We start from the raw sequence: 15,340 nt of genomic DNA, 5'->3' as shown, positions 1-15,340 counted from the left end.
TAAGAGCTGTCGTTGCTCTTCCTGTTCACCTTTTTCATATGCTAAATAAGCCAGATGGTCTCCCCAACTTTGGGGAGAGACACCCTGGTTAAGACCTTGATTATGATACTAATGCCATTCAGTGCAGCTAGGTAAAACCAGTCATAATTGGGTCTATGCTGTAATTCTTACAAAATCTAGAAGATGACCAACTCAAACTGCAGCAATACATGAGCAATCGTCTCTGACTTTACATCTACAAGGTGGACCAACTAGGTAGGAGTGTCTAATAGAGTGGACAGTGAGTGGACACGGTATTAAAAAACTCCAGCAGCGCTGCTGTGATCCACTCATACCAGCACAACACTAACACACCATGTCATTGTCACTGCAGTGCTGAAAATGATCCACCACCTAAGTAATAGTCCTGACCATTGAAGAACAGCATGAAAGGGGGCTAACAAAGCATGCAGAGAAACAGATGGACTACAGTCAGTAATTGTAGAACTACAAAGTGCTTCTATATGGTAATTGGAGCTGATAAAATGGACAGTGAGTGTAGAAACAAGGAGGTGGTTTTAATGTTATGGCTGATCAGTGTAGTTAACTACAAACTACAAACTAGATGTATGATGAATTAATTATAGCATTAAATAATTATTCTATTTAATGGTATAAGGTCAAAAAACAATACAGAAATCGTCATTTTCAGTGTTGTCTAAATTAAAACAAAAATCTGTGGTTGTACACCTTCAAGTGTTGAGAAACCAGATCTTGATTAAGATAGCTGAGTACGTACTTTGAGTGTAAGCGTGCGGACAGTGTAATGGTCACATTCTCTGACACTGCTGATGAGGACCTCCACCTTTCCGTAGATGCCTCTTTTTTCCGGCCAGTACAAAACACATTTCTGTGGCAAAAATAATACATGTTAAACTGAACCAGTTTATTATGCAGTACTAAGTAAATAAATTAGCAACATTACCTCATTCTTCTCTTTTAGCTTGGTGATCATGATGATGACAGGCGAGTCCTCCTGCCAGGCCATTTGCCAGAAGTCATTTACGGTGTTAATCATAGGACCTTGCGTAGCAATGAAAGCTTTCTCATGTCCAGGATAACCCTAAGGTTATGAACATACACACATTTCTAATTAAGACATAATTAACAAGGTCTTATCAGTAAGTGGTAATACAATATTCACTATACGGCCATAAGTATGTGTGCATAAAATCAAAGTAAATACAAAGTAAATAATATGTTTCCAACTTTGTGCCAAGAATTTAGGAATGAGTCATTTTTGTTTCTGTTCATAAAGACATGGTTTGACAAGTTTGGTGTGTTTGTGATGGTGACGATAAACAAGGTTTTGTCTAGTTTGTGGAAATCATTTTATCCAGTTGACCCGCTATTGTTTTCTTGTGGAAAGTTATTAGATTGTTTGTGCGGACGTTTAGACGTGGCGTGTGCATCTCTATTTACTGTCCGCTATTCTAAACATCTAAGGAATTCCCACAAGGAAAACAAAAGTGAAATAATGAAAGTAATTAACACAAAATGGACAAAACATTGTTTATTAGGGACGGAACATTTGATACCGAGGCTTGTTGAAGTTTGTTTCACTTTTGTAACACTGGACTCAGTGTATCGGAGCTTATATTAAAGCAGCATGTGCGGGACTGATGAAGCTTTGGCGCTGTGTTTTATCTCACTCACTATATAAGAGACAATCAAACCAGGGTTACCCACCGTCCTGTAAAATACAGAATCCTTCTTTATTTGGAGACTAAACGTGGTGTTCAGTATTGAACTGATACGTGCTTTGTTCCGTATTTTTATCAATAGGAGACTGTGTGATGTGTATAAAACAAAAGGAAACTGCTGTTACTGTGGGAATTATATTAAGTAGTGTTCACTTTTATTCTTAGTAACGGTGTGTGTGCGCTGGTTATAGCAGCATAACCTGTTTAATACACCGCTGTATGAGCAGCTCAGTGGGCAGAGTGCGTTGTTTTGCCTAAAATATGGTTCTGACTTATTATTATAAAGAATGAAAATAATAAATGTTAAACACCATAAATAACACCTTTGTTCTCATGACTGTGTAAGGTGCCCCCCCAGGTATTTTCAGCACAAGAATAAAAGTGAACACTACTTAATATACTGTAGTTAATTAAACAGCAGTTTCCTTTTGTTTTATACACATCACACTGTCTCCCATTGATAAAAATACGGAACAAAGCGCGTATCAGTTCAATACTGAACACCACATTTAGTCTCCAAATAAAGAAGGATTCTGTATTTTACAGGACGGTGGGAAACCCTGGTTTGATTGTCTCTTATATAGTGAGTGAGATAAAACACAGCACTTTTGTTTTCCTTGTGGGAATTCCTTAGATGTTTAGAATAGCGGACAGTAGATAGAGATGCACACGCCATGTCTAAACATCCGCACAAACAATCTAATAACTTTCCACAAGAAAAACAATAGCGGGTCAACTGGATAAAATGATTTCCACAAACTAGACAAAACCTTGTTTATAGTCACCATCACAAACTCCGTTCACTTCACCGCTGATAAACAGTTTCATTGACAGCAGGTAAGCAAGACGCACTTCCGGTTTATTGTACCTACCTTTTCCGTCATAAATGTGCGGCCGAGAAGTGCAAAACAAATTTACATTTTAGAAAACAAAATTACATATGCCGACAACAAATTTACAAGTGCTGAAACACTTTTACATATGCCAAAACAAATTTACAAACACTGGGTACCCAAGCACTTGTAAATTTGTTTTTGTTTTTTTGTAATTTTGTTTTCTGAAATGTTAATTTGTTTTGCACTTCTCGGCCACCGTAGTAATGGGATGTCCAACAAGTTGTGGTAAGGTGTCAACACGCTTTTGGCCAAATACTGGACCATGAATTTTTAGCAGGACCATTATACAACAGTCCAATGTGTCCATTATAACACGTCTTCCTTAGTACAGATTCCATGTTTGGTCAACTATACTGACCTGCGGTAAATGCTGCCTACTAAGCCAACAGTCTCACTTAAAAAAAACCCAGATGTTAGATGAGTTTTTGTCAAGAGTAAAAAAAAAAAAAACAGCTTTAAAATAGCAACGACCTCATTTTAGTAGCAAATTGACTGTGCCTCTAAAGCCATGTGTGGCGCTAAAAATTTTTTAAGCATTAGCTATTTGTTTATTTAGTGATGTTAGAACTCAGAATCAGTAGCTAGTTATGTCAGAGACAGACAGATGGAAATAATAGATTCAAATATATTTTGTATTTTTACAGCTATTCTTTAACTATTATACAACTGCAAAATATAGTTGTCCCCTGTCTGAACAGCACTGACTTGGTTAAACCCTTTAGAATTACGATCACTGTGTTGAAATGTATTTACTGTTTAGAATTTATCATTAAATTGTTGCCATTTTCTTTTTCCTGCTTGTTTCCCTTGTAATTCCTAATCAAAACTGCATTTTCATCTGTTTAGGTAAATAACATTAATCAGGACAATCAGGATGTTTTGTAAAACCCACTAATAAAGAAGATTCTGTGGTTGGTTAATTCTCTTGAATCTTTATTTAACTGGTAAAAGTAGAAAGAAAAGATTTCTTTATATTTTCACTTATTCATTTTATTGTATTTTGTAAATATAAACACATTTAGAATGTGATGCCTGCAACACACTCCTAAAAAGTTGGGACAGAGGTGTGTTTACCCATCTCTTCCATTACTTTTCTTATTACTAAGGTAATTACTAAGGTAATTACTAATTTTACTAATTACTAATTAGTACTAATTTTACTAATTACTAATTTTAACTGTTTGGGATCTGAAGAGACTAACTGTTGCAGTTTTGCAAATGAAATATTTGTCTACTCTTGCTTGATACGAGACTCTTCATGCTGCACCATTCATTTTCAATAGGAGTCAGACCTGGACTGCAGACAGGCCAGTCAAGCACATGCACTCTTTGTCTACAAAGCCTCTGTTGTAGCCTGTGCAAAATGAGGCCTGGCATTGTCCTGCTAAAAACAGCCATAGACTTCCTGGGAAAAAATGACACTTTGATACAGGGGCAACCCCATGCCCTAAAAGATGTTGGCTTAGGGACCTTTCACTAATAACAATCTGAATGGTCTGCAGACAGGCCAGTCAAGCACATGCAAGTCACCCAAGCTATGGACACTGAGGCAACCCCATGCCCTAAAATATGTTGGCTTAGGGACCGTTCACTGATAACAATCTAAATTGTCCTTTTAATCTTTATATATTGATATAGACACAATAATTACCTCCTTATTCACTGGTTTGGGATACTCTACACCTCACCTCTGGCACCAGTCATAATTAAAGGATTCACATCCCATACGAGTTTTGAGCCAAAAATGCCCTTTGTCTACTTCTTTATTTGCAATTTTAATAAAACCTCTAGCAGCATCAATCAGACAAAACAGTAATATTTAATGTACATATGCACAAAATACACAACACAAGGTTAGTCAATATGCAGATTATATATTATCATACCTAAAGGACCTATCCAACTCTTTACAGGACACAATATCACTCACAAATAAATGTTCCAAAATATCTAGCTATTTAATCAATTGGAACAAGTCTTTTCCTCCTTCTAATAATGAGAGAGGATATAATGCAGCAATGGAAAATGTATCACTTTTGTTCTCATTTGGCAACCACAACTATTTGGGCATCACCAAACATCATCATCTTCCAAACTGTCTTGAGCTCTTTTCTCTCTGGTCAAAACCATGATGCTTGTTTGTCAGTCATCATTGGGCTAATTTGTGCTTGAACCTTGGAAATCACAGTTGATGCTACATTTATTATTGTTAATATTATTATTATTATTGAAATCTATATTAGCCTTAAATTAAATGTTGTCATTTTGGTTAATGCAGTTAATAAGCTGGTAAATATTAGTAACCTGTACCCTAAACAGGTTTTGTTTGTTTGTTTATTGGGATTTTAACATCATGTTCTACACTTTGGTTACATTCATGACAGGAACGGTAGTTACTCATTACACAAGTTTCTTTAGTTCACAAGACCCGGTCCCAGACCGCCCCACCTGGGGATCGAACCCAGGACCTTCTTGCTGTGAGGCGACAGTGCTACCCACCGAGCCACCGTGCCGCCTAAACAGGTTTTATGCATTTATTTTAAAACTATGTTGCGTTTTTGGGTGACAACTATGCAGCAACAGAAGAAACTATGCACTGTATCATGCTTTATCATCCTATGTTAATGTGCTGCTACACAATAAAGCAACAGGGAAGAACACTATAGCTGAAATGAATCTTTCTGCTGGAAAAGCAGCTCTATTGCATGAAAGGTTAACAGGGTGTTATAAGAGCTACATAGGTTCTGTAATATTATTCTTAAAGGTGATATCTAGGACAGCAAACATTTCCTAATTATTTACCTGCTTATTAAAAAAAATGTTTATTTACTTGGTGATAAGCAAGACCAAGATATTTTGTGAAAATAACACTATTTAGAATCTATTCAAAATAAACTAGGTAACTAAGAATAAACCATCAATATACTTACTCGTATGTAGTTGGCATTAATGTAACTGCTTAGAGCATCACAGCTATTCCTGCCCTTCAGAAGAACTCTGGAGTGTGGATCTGCAAACAGATTTCTTTAAACATTAAAAAGGTTTTAATTAAATAGCAAAAATACAAAACGGAAATAAATTGTTTACTTAAATGTTGCATCCATAAATCCTAAAACAATTTTTAATTTTCATATTTTCTTGTAGTATATTAGTTGTTTTAATAGCACATTACCAATTTTTTTTAACAAATACATATCTACATAGAAAATATTGGTACTGGTTAACTATTTAAGCCTAGTTACAAAATGTTGCTACCTACAAAAAGACTATAATTGTATATGTGTTTTATTTTAAAACTCTTTTAGAGTAAGCCGCTCAGGTAGCGCAGTGGTAAAGTATGCTAGCACACCAGAGTTGGGGTTTCGAATACATCGTATCAAATCTCAGCTCGGCGTTCCGACTGGGCTGGGCGGCTGCATGAACAATGATTGGCTGTTGTTCATAGGGTTTGGGTAAAAAAGTCGGATCATAGGTCCTCATAACTGGTGCAACTGCGGCCCCTGCTGGCTGACTGATGGCGCCTGCACAGGGCTGAGGAATAATGCTGATGTGGGGGTGTGGCTCTCTGTACACAGTGCCCGTCGGTGTATGAACTCGACTCGTGCAAAATGCAGTCTGTACTGACTGTATGTGCCGGAGCGTATGTCAGTTGAGAGGCGTCCTCAGTCAGCGGTGAAGGGTCGAATCAGTATAGAGGATGCAATCAGGGTAATTGGACACGACTAGATTAGGGGAGAAAATTGGGGGAAAAAGTGGGAAAAAAAAACTCTATTAGAGTAAGTCTACTTTAAGTAAGTCTACTACTATTATTTCACAGGATCCAACTTTGTAATGTAAGCATAACAAAGATTTTTATAGAACACTAATGTAGTTAATAATAATTTTATGTGTTACCAATCTGACAATGTAATCAAGGCATAGTGGAGACAGAGATTTAAGGCATCGTGAAAATATTCTTATTGAATATAAGAACATTGAAAATATTCTTATTGAATATAAGAACATTGAAAATATTCTTTTTTTCTCATACTGGGTAAATATATTTATAATGCCTTAATTAATTGTATTTGAAATTTATAATGAGTCTTATTAAGCTTATTAATATACTTTTTTATTTAAATCAATTTGCTTTTCTAATAACTTCCTCTCCTCCTGATCTATCTAGCTTTCTACTGCTGTGCAGCTATGCTCATTTTGCGTGTGTAAATAAGACACCTGCCATTTCAGTAAAACTGTATATTAAGACTCCCGATTTAATTACAGAACAAATCATTTTTAAAAGGTATTTAGTACATAAACACCACTCTTTTACCGTCTGAATTACTTATACTACAATTTAGCTATTACATTTTAATACTTGCTGAAAAACAATTATAACACAGGCCAAATCAAATGATTACAGCAAAGGAAAATAAATACATAAAAAACTGCATCTGAATAAACTTAAGAAGTTGTGCATCATTTTCTAGCTTGGCTCTCAGTGGCACAGTCAGCAGAAAATGTTTTGCCATGTATCATGTGAAAGCCTCGTGGTGAACAAAGTGCGAAACACTTATCATGTGAAAGCAGCATTATAGAAGAGAAAACAAGTATCTTTGGCAGTGAGGTGGAAAAGACAGCAAGGGGCTGTTCTTTTTACTTTGGCTTTTTCAAACCCTAATTTAAAAATAGACTTTGAATCCTTTGTAAGCTGTATTTATTCAAAACAGTACCAAGACAAACTATTAAATGTTTAAACAAAAGAACTATTCTGTATTTTGATATTTATGCTCACTTTAATATCTGGAACATGTTTCTGAAAAAAAGTTGGGACTTTTTCACATTTTTTAAACATTTAAATGTTTTGTAATTGTTTGAGAATCAAGAACACCAACTGTTGTAGTAAAAAAAAGATTTGTTTCCAATTGAAGCAATAATTTAACAGCCCAGTGTCTGTTATCGTAAATTGCTCTTCATAATGTACCACGCATTTTTATTAGTACTCATACTTCAAAGGCATATTGTTGTATCGCATACACATGTGTAAGTACCCCTTAGCATTAATAGTGATTTCACAGACTACTTATATACTTCCATATCATGACAAAGGCTTTTTGAGGTCTTTTGAAAGCACAATGTCCATTAATACCTAAAACAGTTTAAAAGGTAGACATCTGATTTCTGTGTGCAGAATTCTGGCCAAAAGGCCAAGTCAATCCCATATAGAAGATGGACCAGTGACAGAGCTGATACCTGTTCTCTGGGGTTTTCCTGAAGACAACTTTCGAGTGGGAAACCCAGCAACAGATTCCAAAGCTGCAGGCAGTGCCAGGACCTCTGCCTTGAGAACCACCCAAGCTGTCTGGTCTAATGAGCCACATGATTTGACCAACCTGTCAAAGTTGCCTCCAGAGTACCACAACCACCATGAGGTCTTTAGCAAACTTAAGACCCGAGTCCTCCCTCCCCACTTTCACTATGACTATGCCATTAACCTCGTTTGGCACCACCCCAGGAAAGGTTGTTCTTGCTCTCTGCCCAGGAGCAGAGGGTCATGTAGGAATACATCTGAAAGGTGTTAGCTCTTGAATTTATCCACCCTTTCACATCACCAACGGGCAGGTTTTTTATTTGTTTGTGGGGGAGATTAATGCATCCTTATGGCCCTGCATTGATTAGCGGTTCTCACAGTCAAGGACCATTAACCATGTCCTAAATGAATTCAGCTTTCAAATCACTAAAGCAGGCCTCAGGTGTTACCAAACACCTACAATCTGACCAGAATATGGAAAAGGGATGAGTAAAAGATGGTATTTATCACTTCATCAAACACGATGTCCTTTGGGCTTATGAATGCCCCCACTGTCTTTCATGGTTTATCAATAAGGCACTCCTTGAGGCTCTGGGGCTTTGTGTAGTACACATTAGGGGCACTATTCACCTGGTTTTGGAAATTTACCTTTACATTTAACAGGAGAACATGAATTTTACCATGGTAGCCTTATGCCTAGTTCACACGCTCGGCGACTGGTCGGCGCTAGATTTGCCGGCTCGGGAGCAACTCGGCGTTTGCTCGGCGATCAAAACTCGGCTCTCAATCGCTATGTGTGAACTACTTAACAACTCGATCCGACGGGCTCGCTGAGCACTCGGCGACCGGATCGAGATTTCTAGCATGTCAGATATCTGATCTGAGTTGCACGACTGGCAATGAGTGCTATGTCGAACAGTCAGTTAGAACGCAAGATACAGTGTGAGGAGAAACGCAGGAGAGGAGTGTAAACAGGTGGGACAGGGGGATAATATAGTTTATATCAGAATACACCGGCACACACACAAGTTTTACAGTATTTCTGACTTGATCGTTCTCTACAAAACATAACACCAACGATGCATTGCAAAAATATTAATTAACCTCCATCTTACTATAGAACAATCCAAACTGTTCACGCAGCCAAATCCACTCAGATTCATTTATTTTTCCTGCTTGCTTTTACGCTGCACATCAGCGCACAAACAACTTTGATCTCTCGCTACTTGTTGACATGCATTTTTGGACGTGGTATCATTAAACCCCTCGTCACTTCTCGCGTTTGTTTTCATGACAAAATGTAGTTTGGGAGACCAGAGAAGCTCACCTGCGATTCCAGTTGGTGATGGATTGTGTAGTGTGAAACCCCCTATCACCGATCAGTCATGTAGTGTGAAATATACACCGACTGAAAGACTCCCGAGTGCAAAAGATTCAGTCGTGTAGTGTGAACTGTACAGCGACCAGGCAAATCAGAAAGTCGTGTAGTGTGAACTTGGCATTACTGCAGATAAGACCAAGGCCATTGTAGGCCAACACTTCCTGGCCTACAGTTTATTTGTAACCATAGCACTATTGCAGCACCCCTGAGTCACCAGAACTATAAGAACAAGAGTCAAATTCAGTGGACATCCAAAGCCCAGAAAGAATTCGAAGAAATTTGGGGGCACCATAATTTGCCATTTAAAATGCCCTTTATTTTCAACATCTCACACTTAATTTAAATTGCTGAATTGAGACGCACCATCATGTACCACTGCCACTCACAAATGTAAAGAGAACTGCAGTTTTAACCAAATCAGGAAAACCTTTTTTAAGATTTTTCCCCATATTTTTCCCAATCAAGTCATTTTCCATTTCTGTCTGCAATTACTCTTTCTCTTGCACCACCCAACACACACTGACTAAGAAGCACCACAAACCATCACTGCTTCCCTCTGACACAAAGGCTCTTCTTGTTTTTGCCAAAAAGCATCAAAATGACCTTCAAAACTTTGGGGAAAATATTTTGTGGATTGATATGCCAAAGGTTTAACTTTTTGAAAGATATTGTTTCTGTTAAATCTGGCATAAGGCTAAGACCACATTTAACCATATGATTACCAACAGTTAAACTTCAGAATCAGAATCACTTTATTTCGCCAGGTATGTTACACATACGAGGAATTTGTTTTGGTGATACACTCAATGATACACACAACAGTCCACATAGTAGTACAAACAATACACATAATAGTACAGACAATTACACATGTATGACATGTAACATAGAACATATTTAACAGACCCGACAGCACACGGACTGTTAACCAGTATTTACCAACATTTGCCCAAGAGAACAACTTTGGTTGAAAAGTGTTACAGCTCTGGGGAAAAAGCTGTTAGCGTGTCTTGATGTGTTTGTTTTTATTGTCCTGAGTCTTCTGCCAGATGGAAGAGTTTGAAAAAGGTGATGTCCAGGATGAGAGGGGTCTGCTGTAATTTTGCCGGCACGCTTCAGCACTCTGCTGTTGTAAATGTCCTGAAGCGTTGGCAGACTACATCCAATGATCCTCTCCGCTGTCCTGATTATACGCTGGAGTTTGGCTCGTTCATGTGATGTTGAGGAACCAAACCAGATGGTGATGGATGATGTGAGGATGGACTCTATTATTGCTGTGTAGAACTGGATCAGCAGACTCTGTGGCAGGTTGAATTTCTTCAGCTGTCTCAGGAAGAACATTCTCTGCTGAGCCCTCTTGGTGATGGAGAGCGTGTTCTTTTCCCACTTTAGGTCCCTGGATAAGGTGGTGCCCAGGAACTTAAGTGACTCCACCACTAAGGCCATAGAGCCATTAATTGTGAGGGGGTGTAAGGAGGGTGCGTTGCGCCTGAAATCCACCACCATCTCTACAGTCTTTTGTGTGTTGATCAGCAGGTGGTTGTCGCTGCACCAGGAGACCAACGGCTCGACTTCCTTTCTGTAGGCAGACTCGTCACCATCGGTTATAAGGCCCACCACAGTGGTGTCATCAGCAAACTTAAGGATCTTTACAGCTGGTTCCTTAGAAACACAGTCATTGGTATAAAGACTGAAGAGAAGGGGTGAAAGCACACAGCCTTGTGGTACACCAGTACTTAGGTTCCGCTGGTCTGAAGTGTGTTTTCCTAGCCGTACCTGCTGTGTCCTATTAGTCAGAAAGTCCATGATCCACCGGCAGATGGCATCCGGCACTGACAGCTGGGACAGTTTGACCTGCAGCAGCTCTGGCACTATGGTGTTAAAAGCCGAGCTGAAGTCCACAAACAGAACTCGAACGTAGGTTCCAGGACTGTCGAGATGCTGTAGCATGAAGTGCAGGGCTACGTTGACTGCATCATCGACAGATCTATTTGCTCTGTATGCAAACTGCAGGGGATCCAGTAAAGAATTTGTGATGGTCTTCAGGTAGGCTAGGATCAAGCGTTCGAAGACCTTCATGACTACAGATGTCAGGGCTACAGGTCTGTAATCATTCAGTCCAGAAATGTTCGTTTTTTTGGGAACTGGTATGATGGTCGATGTTTTGAAGCATGAAGGAACAGAGCAAAGTTCTAATGATCTGTTAAAAATGTGAGTGAAGGTAGGCGCCAGTTGATTGCTGCAGTGCTTAAGCGTGGATGGAGAGATTCCGTCTGGCCCAGGAGCTTTTCTCACCTTTTGTTTCTTAAACAGTCTGTTAACGTCCCGCTCGTTGATGGTTAAAGGAGCCGGGGACAGAGGTGAGAGAGCCAGGGTGGAGGAGGAGGAGGATGAAGAATTAGCTGAGAAAGGCTGAGAATTGTCCTTATTGTATTCGAATCTGCAGTAGAACTCGTTCAGGTCGTTGGTGAGTTGACGGTCATTCAGGAGAAGGGGGGTCTTTCGCACCTTGTAGTTAGTGATCTCTTCGAGGCCCCTCCAGACTGAAGTTGGGTCTGTTACGTGGAGAAAGGAGGACTCAAATGCAGAATTCAAAATCAAAATGATATTTTATTTTTAATTAGAAATAAACAAAAACAGAGGAAAAATGAGAAACAAAAACCCAATCGGAAAGTCCGATGGTGCCGCAGAACTGCTGGGAAAAGAAAAACCCAAAAAGGGAAAATAACGACGTGGGACGCGAACCCCGGTCGTCTCGGTACGAGCCGGGTGCGTTGTCTCCGCGCTAATGTGGCGCGGGTAAATAAGAGACGGGGAGCGCTTTAGGCGCTACAGTGTCAAAACACGGGAGTAGATTACTCCCGGCAATCACTAGCCCCAGCACAGCGGAAGGCTAGGATAGAACGCGACCGGCGTCTGCTTTGCTGAGGTTCGCAGCTGAAGTACGCCGATCTAAAAAGGAGAAATAACAGAGTTAGATACACCAACTGCGAGTGCGGATTCGAACCGGTGAAGGCTGCGCGAGAACCGAAAGCTTAGCGGTGTCGCCACCCAGTGGTTCAGGAATCCAATTTTCGGGTTGGATCTAAAAGGATGTGCGGTTGCTGTACCAAGCGGACACGCTTGATGTACAGCAGCACCGCTAATGCTAAACGCATAAACAAAAGCAGCGCGAGGGCTGCACGGCGTCGCACCACGCTAATCCTAATAGGGACAATAACGAACGGTTACCTCGACCTTGCAGTCTACACACCCGAATGGCGCATGCCACCAGGGGATACCGTTTTACCTAGGAAAGGAGCGTGGACGAGCAGCCACATAAGATCAGGGAAACAAACAAAAGGTGCGACACCCGCCGCTGTGCAGAGCTGGCTTAAATAGCCAGCTTGACAGCTGCGGGTGATCAGCCCTAATTGGTCCTCCTGCCACTTAAGGCCTTTGTTTGCCTTGCTCTGTAAGACCTACTTCGCTGGGAACTCGGGGTGCATTCACCAGCTACCGTAGGTCTCCTAATAGAACCCCCTCCTCTAGGGACAGCTCCTGAGGTCCTAAGACCCGCAGCACGGTTCCGGCGGAACTCGCGGATCAGTTCAGGGTCCAGGATCTGCCGAGCCGGTACCCATGAACGTTCCTCAGGGCCGTAGCCCTCCCAATCCACCAAGTATTGGGTGCTACCCTGAACCTTCCTGCAATCCAGCAGGCGGCGGACAGTGAAGGCAGGGGCACCCTGGATGATACGAGGGGCGGGAGGCTGGGGAGGGGGTAAAACTCCCCCGCACATAAATGGTCGGAGTTGGGAGACGTGAAAGGTTGGATGCACTTTCATCCTGGGAGGAAGCTCCAACCTATAGGTCACCGGGTTGATCCGCCTGACCACCTTAAACGGGCCAATGTACCTGGGTGCCAGCTTGTGAGGGGCACCTTTGACGGGGAGATCCCTCGTCGACACAAGGACACGTTGGCCCGGCCGGAAGGTGAGAGCCGGCTGCCGCCTGCGGTCAGCAGTGTGCTTCATGGAGCGCTGATTGGCCACAAGTGCCTGCCTTGCTTTACGCCAGGCGGCGCGGCAGCGGCGGACATGAAGCTGTACAGACGGGACCGCTACTTGCTGCTCCTGCTCAGGAAAGAGCGGAGGAGGGTACCCGAACTGAGCTTCAAACGGTGACATTCCTATCGCCGAGTGATGCAGGGTATTGTGAGCAAATTCAGCCCACAATAATTTATCCGACCACGTGGCCGGATTCCCTGCCGTCAGGCACCTGAGCATCTTGCTCAGATCCTGGATGAGCCTTTCCGATTGCCCATTCGACTCGGGGTGATACCCCGAGGATAAGCTGGCCTTAGCACCAATGAGTTGGCAGAAGGCCCGCCAGCACTGGCTTACAAACTGCGGGCCCCGATCAGACACCATGTCTGATGGGACCCCATGCGCTCTCACCACATGTTGCAGGATGATCTGCGCAGTGCCCATGGCGGATGGTAGCTTGGGCAGAGGGACAAACAGGCAAGACTTGGTGAACCGGTCGACAATTACCAACACCGCTGTGAACCCTCTAGACTTTGGCAAGCCTGTCACAAAGTCTAGAGCAATATGGGACCACGGTCTTGAAGGTATCGGCAACGGATGGAGAAGGCCTCGTGGGCGCTCTCTGGGGCTCTTATTCAGAGCGCACACAGTACAGGCACGGACGAAGTCACGTACCTGATTCTCCATCCCCGGCCACCAAAATCTTCGGCGCAGCAAAACCAGGGACTTAGTCACGCCTGGGTGCGCCGCAAAAGGAGAGGCATGAGCCCACTCGAAAACCTGACGCCGTACAGTAGTAGGTACATACAGCCTGTCAGGAGGTCCCCTACCGGGGTCGGGTTCGGCCCTTTGGGCGTCCCGTATGACCTTTGAAATGCCCCAGGTGACTGGGGCAGCTATCTGGGTCGAGGGAATCACGGGATCAGGCTCGGTCTCCGGCCTGGTTGGTTCCCACTGTCTAGACAGGGCATCCGGTTTAGCATTCTTGGACCCCGGTCTATACGACAGCGTAAAATGGAACCTACCGAAAAATAAGGACCACCGTGCCTGACGCGAGTTCATCCTTTTGACTTGCTGGATGAATGACAAGTTTTTGTGATCAGTCCAGACAAGAAAAGGATGTTTGGCTCCCTCGAGCCAGTGTCGCCACTCATCTAAAGCCAACTTAATGGCTAGAAGTTCCCTGTCTCCGACCGGGTAATTCCGCTCAGCCGGAATCAGGCGGTGCGAAAAGAAGGCACACGGATGCAGCTTCTTTCCTGGCCCCACTCTCTGGGACAATACTGCCCCAACCCCAACCTCAGAGGCATCCACTTCGACCACGAATGGCTCCTCAGGGTCAGGCAACTGCAAAACAGGAGCAGTTGTCAAGAGAGCTTTCAGTCTGTCAAAGGCTTGTTGGGCCTGCACTGACCATTTAAAGGGCCCCTTACCAGTAAGGGCTGTTAGTGGCGCGGCGATAGTGCTAAAGTTCTTGATAAATCGCCTAAAAAAGTTTGCAAAGCCCAAAAACCTTTGCATTTGGCGAACAGAACTTGGAGTTGGCCAGCTCTCCACAGCTTTAATTTTAGCCGGATCCATACGAAGGGTGCCCTGTGACACTATGAACCCTAGGAACGAAACCGAAGGGGCGTGAAAGACGGACTTCTCCAGCTTGACGAAAAGATGGTGTTCGAGCAAGAGCTGGAGAACCCGTCGGACATGCCCTATATGTTCGTCGATGGATCGGCTAAAAATGAGAATATCGTCTAGATAAACGTAGACGAACTTATCAAGGGTCTCCCGTAGGACCTCATTGATGAATCTCTGGAAGACTGCGGGGGCATTCATTAACCCAAAGGGCATCACTAGATACTCATAGTGGCCAGTGGGCGTAATGAACGCAGTCTTCCACTCGTCCCCCTGCCTGATCCGGATCAGGTTGTACGCGCTGCGTAAGTCGAGCTTTGTAAAAATTGAGGCTCGCTGAAGGGCTTCAAAAGCCGTGGCCATCAGCGGCAGCGG

At 42.4% G+C, this 15,340-nt stretch overlaps 1 protein-coding gene across 1 annotated transcript in view; it reads right to left on the bottom strand.

The window, feature by feature from the left end:
- Nucleotides 1-15,340, bottom strand: part of ptprr (protein tyrosine phosphatase receptor type R) — a 72,839-nt gene that overhangs the window by 3,998 nt on the left and 53,501 nt on the right. Inside the window, exons 9-11 of the mRNA XM_063004357.1 lie at nucleotides 5,569-5,648; nucleotides 965-1,102; nucleotides 779-889 (exon numbers count right to left, since the gene is read on the bottom strand). Coding sequence (XP_062860427.1) covers nucleotides 779-889; nucleotides 965-1,102; nucleotides 5,569-5,648 — 329 coding nt within the window. The remainder of the gene's footprint in view (nucleotides 1-778; nucleotides 890-964; nucleotides 1,103-5,568; nucleotides 5,649-15,340) is intronic.

The sequence above is a fragment of the Trichomycterus rosablanca genome, chromosome 1 (genome assembly GCF_030014385.1).
Source record: "Trichomycterus rosablanca isolate fTriRos1 chromosome 1, fTriRos1.hap1, whole genome shotgun sequence".
NCBI classification, from domain to species: domain Eukaryota; kingdom Metazoa; phylum Chordata; class Actinopteri; order Siluriformes; family Trichomycteridae; genus Trichomycterus; species Trichomycterus rosablanca.
This window is presented reverse-complemented; position numbering and strand designations above follow the sequence as displayed.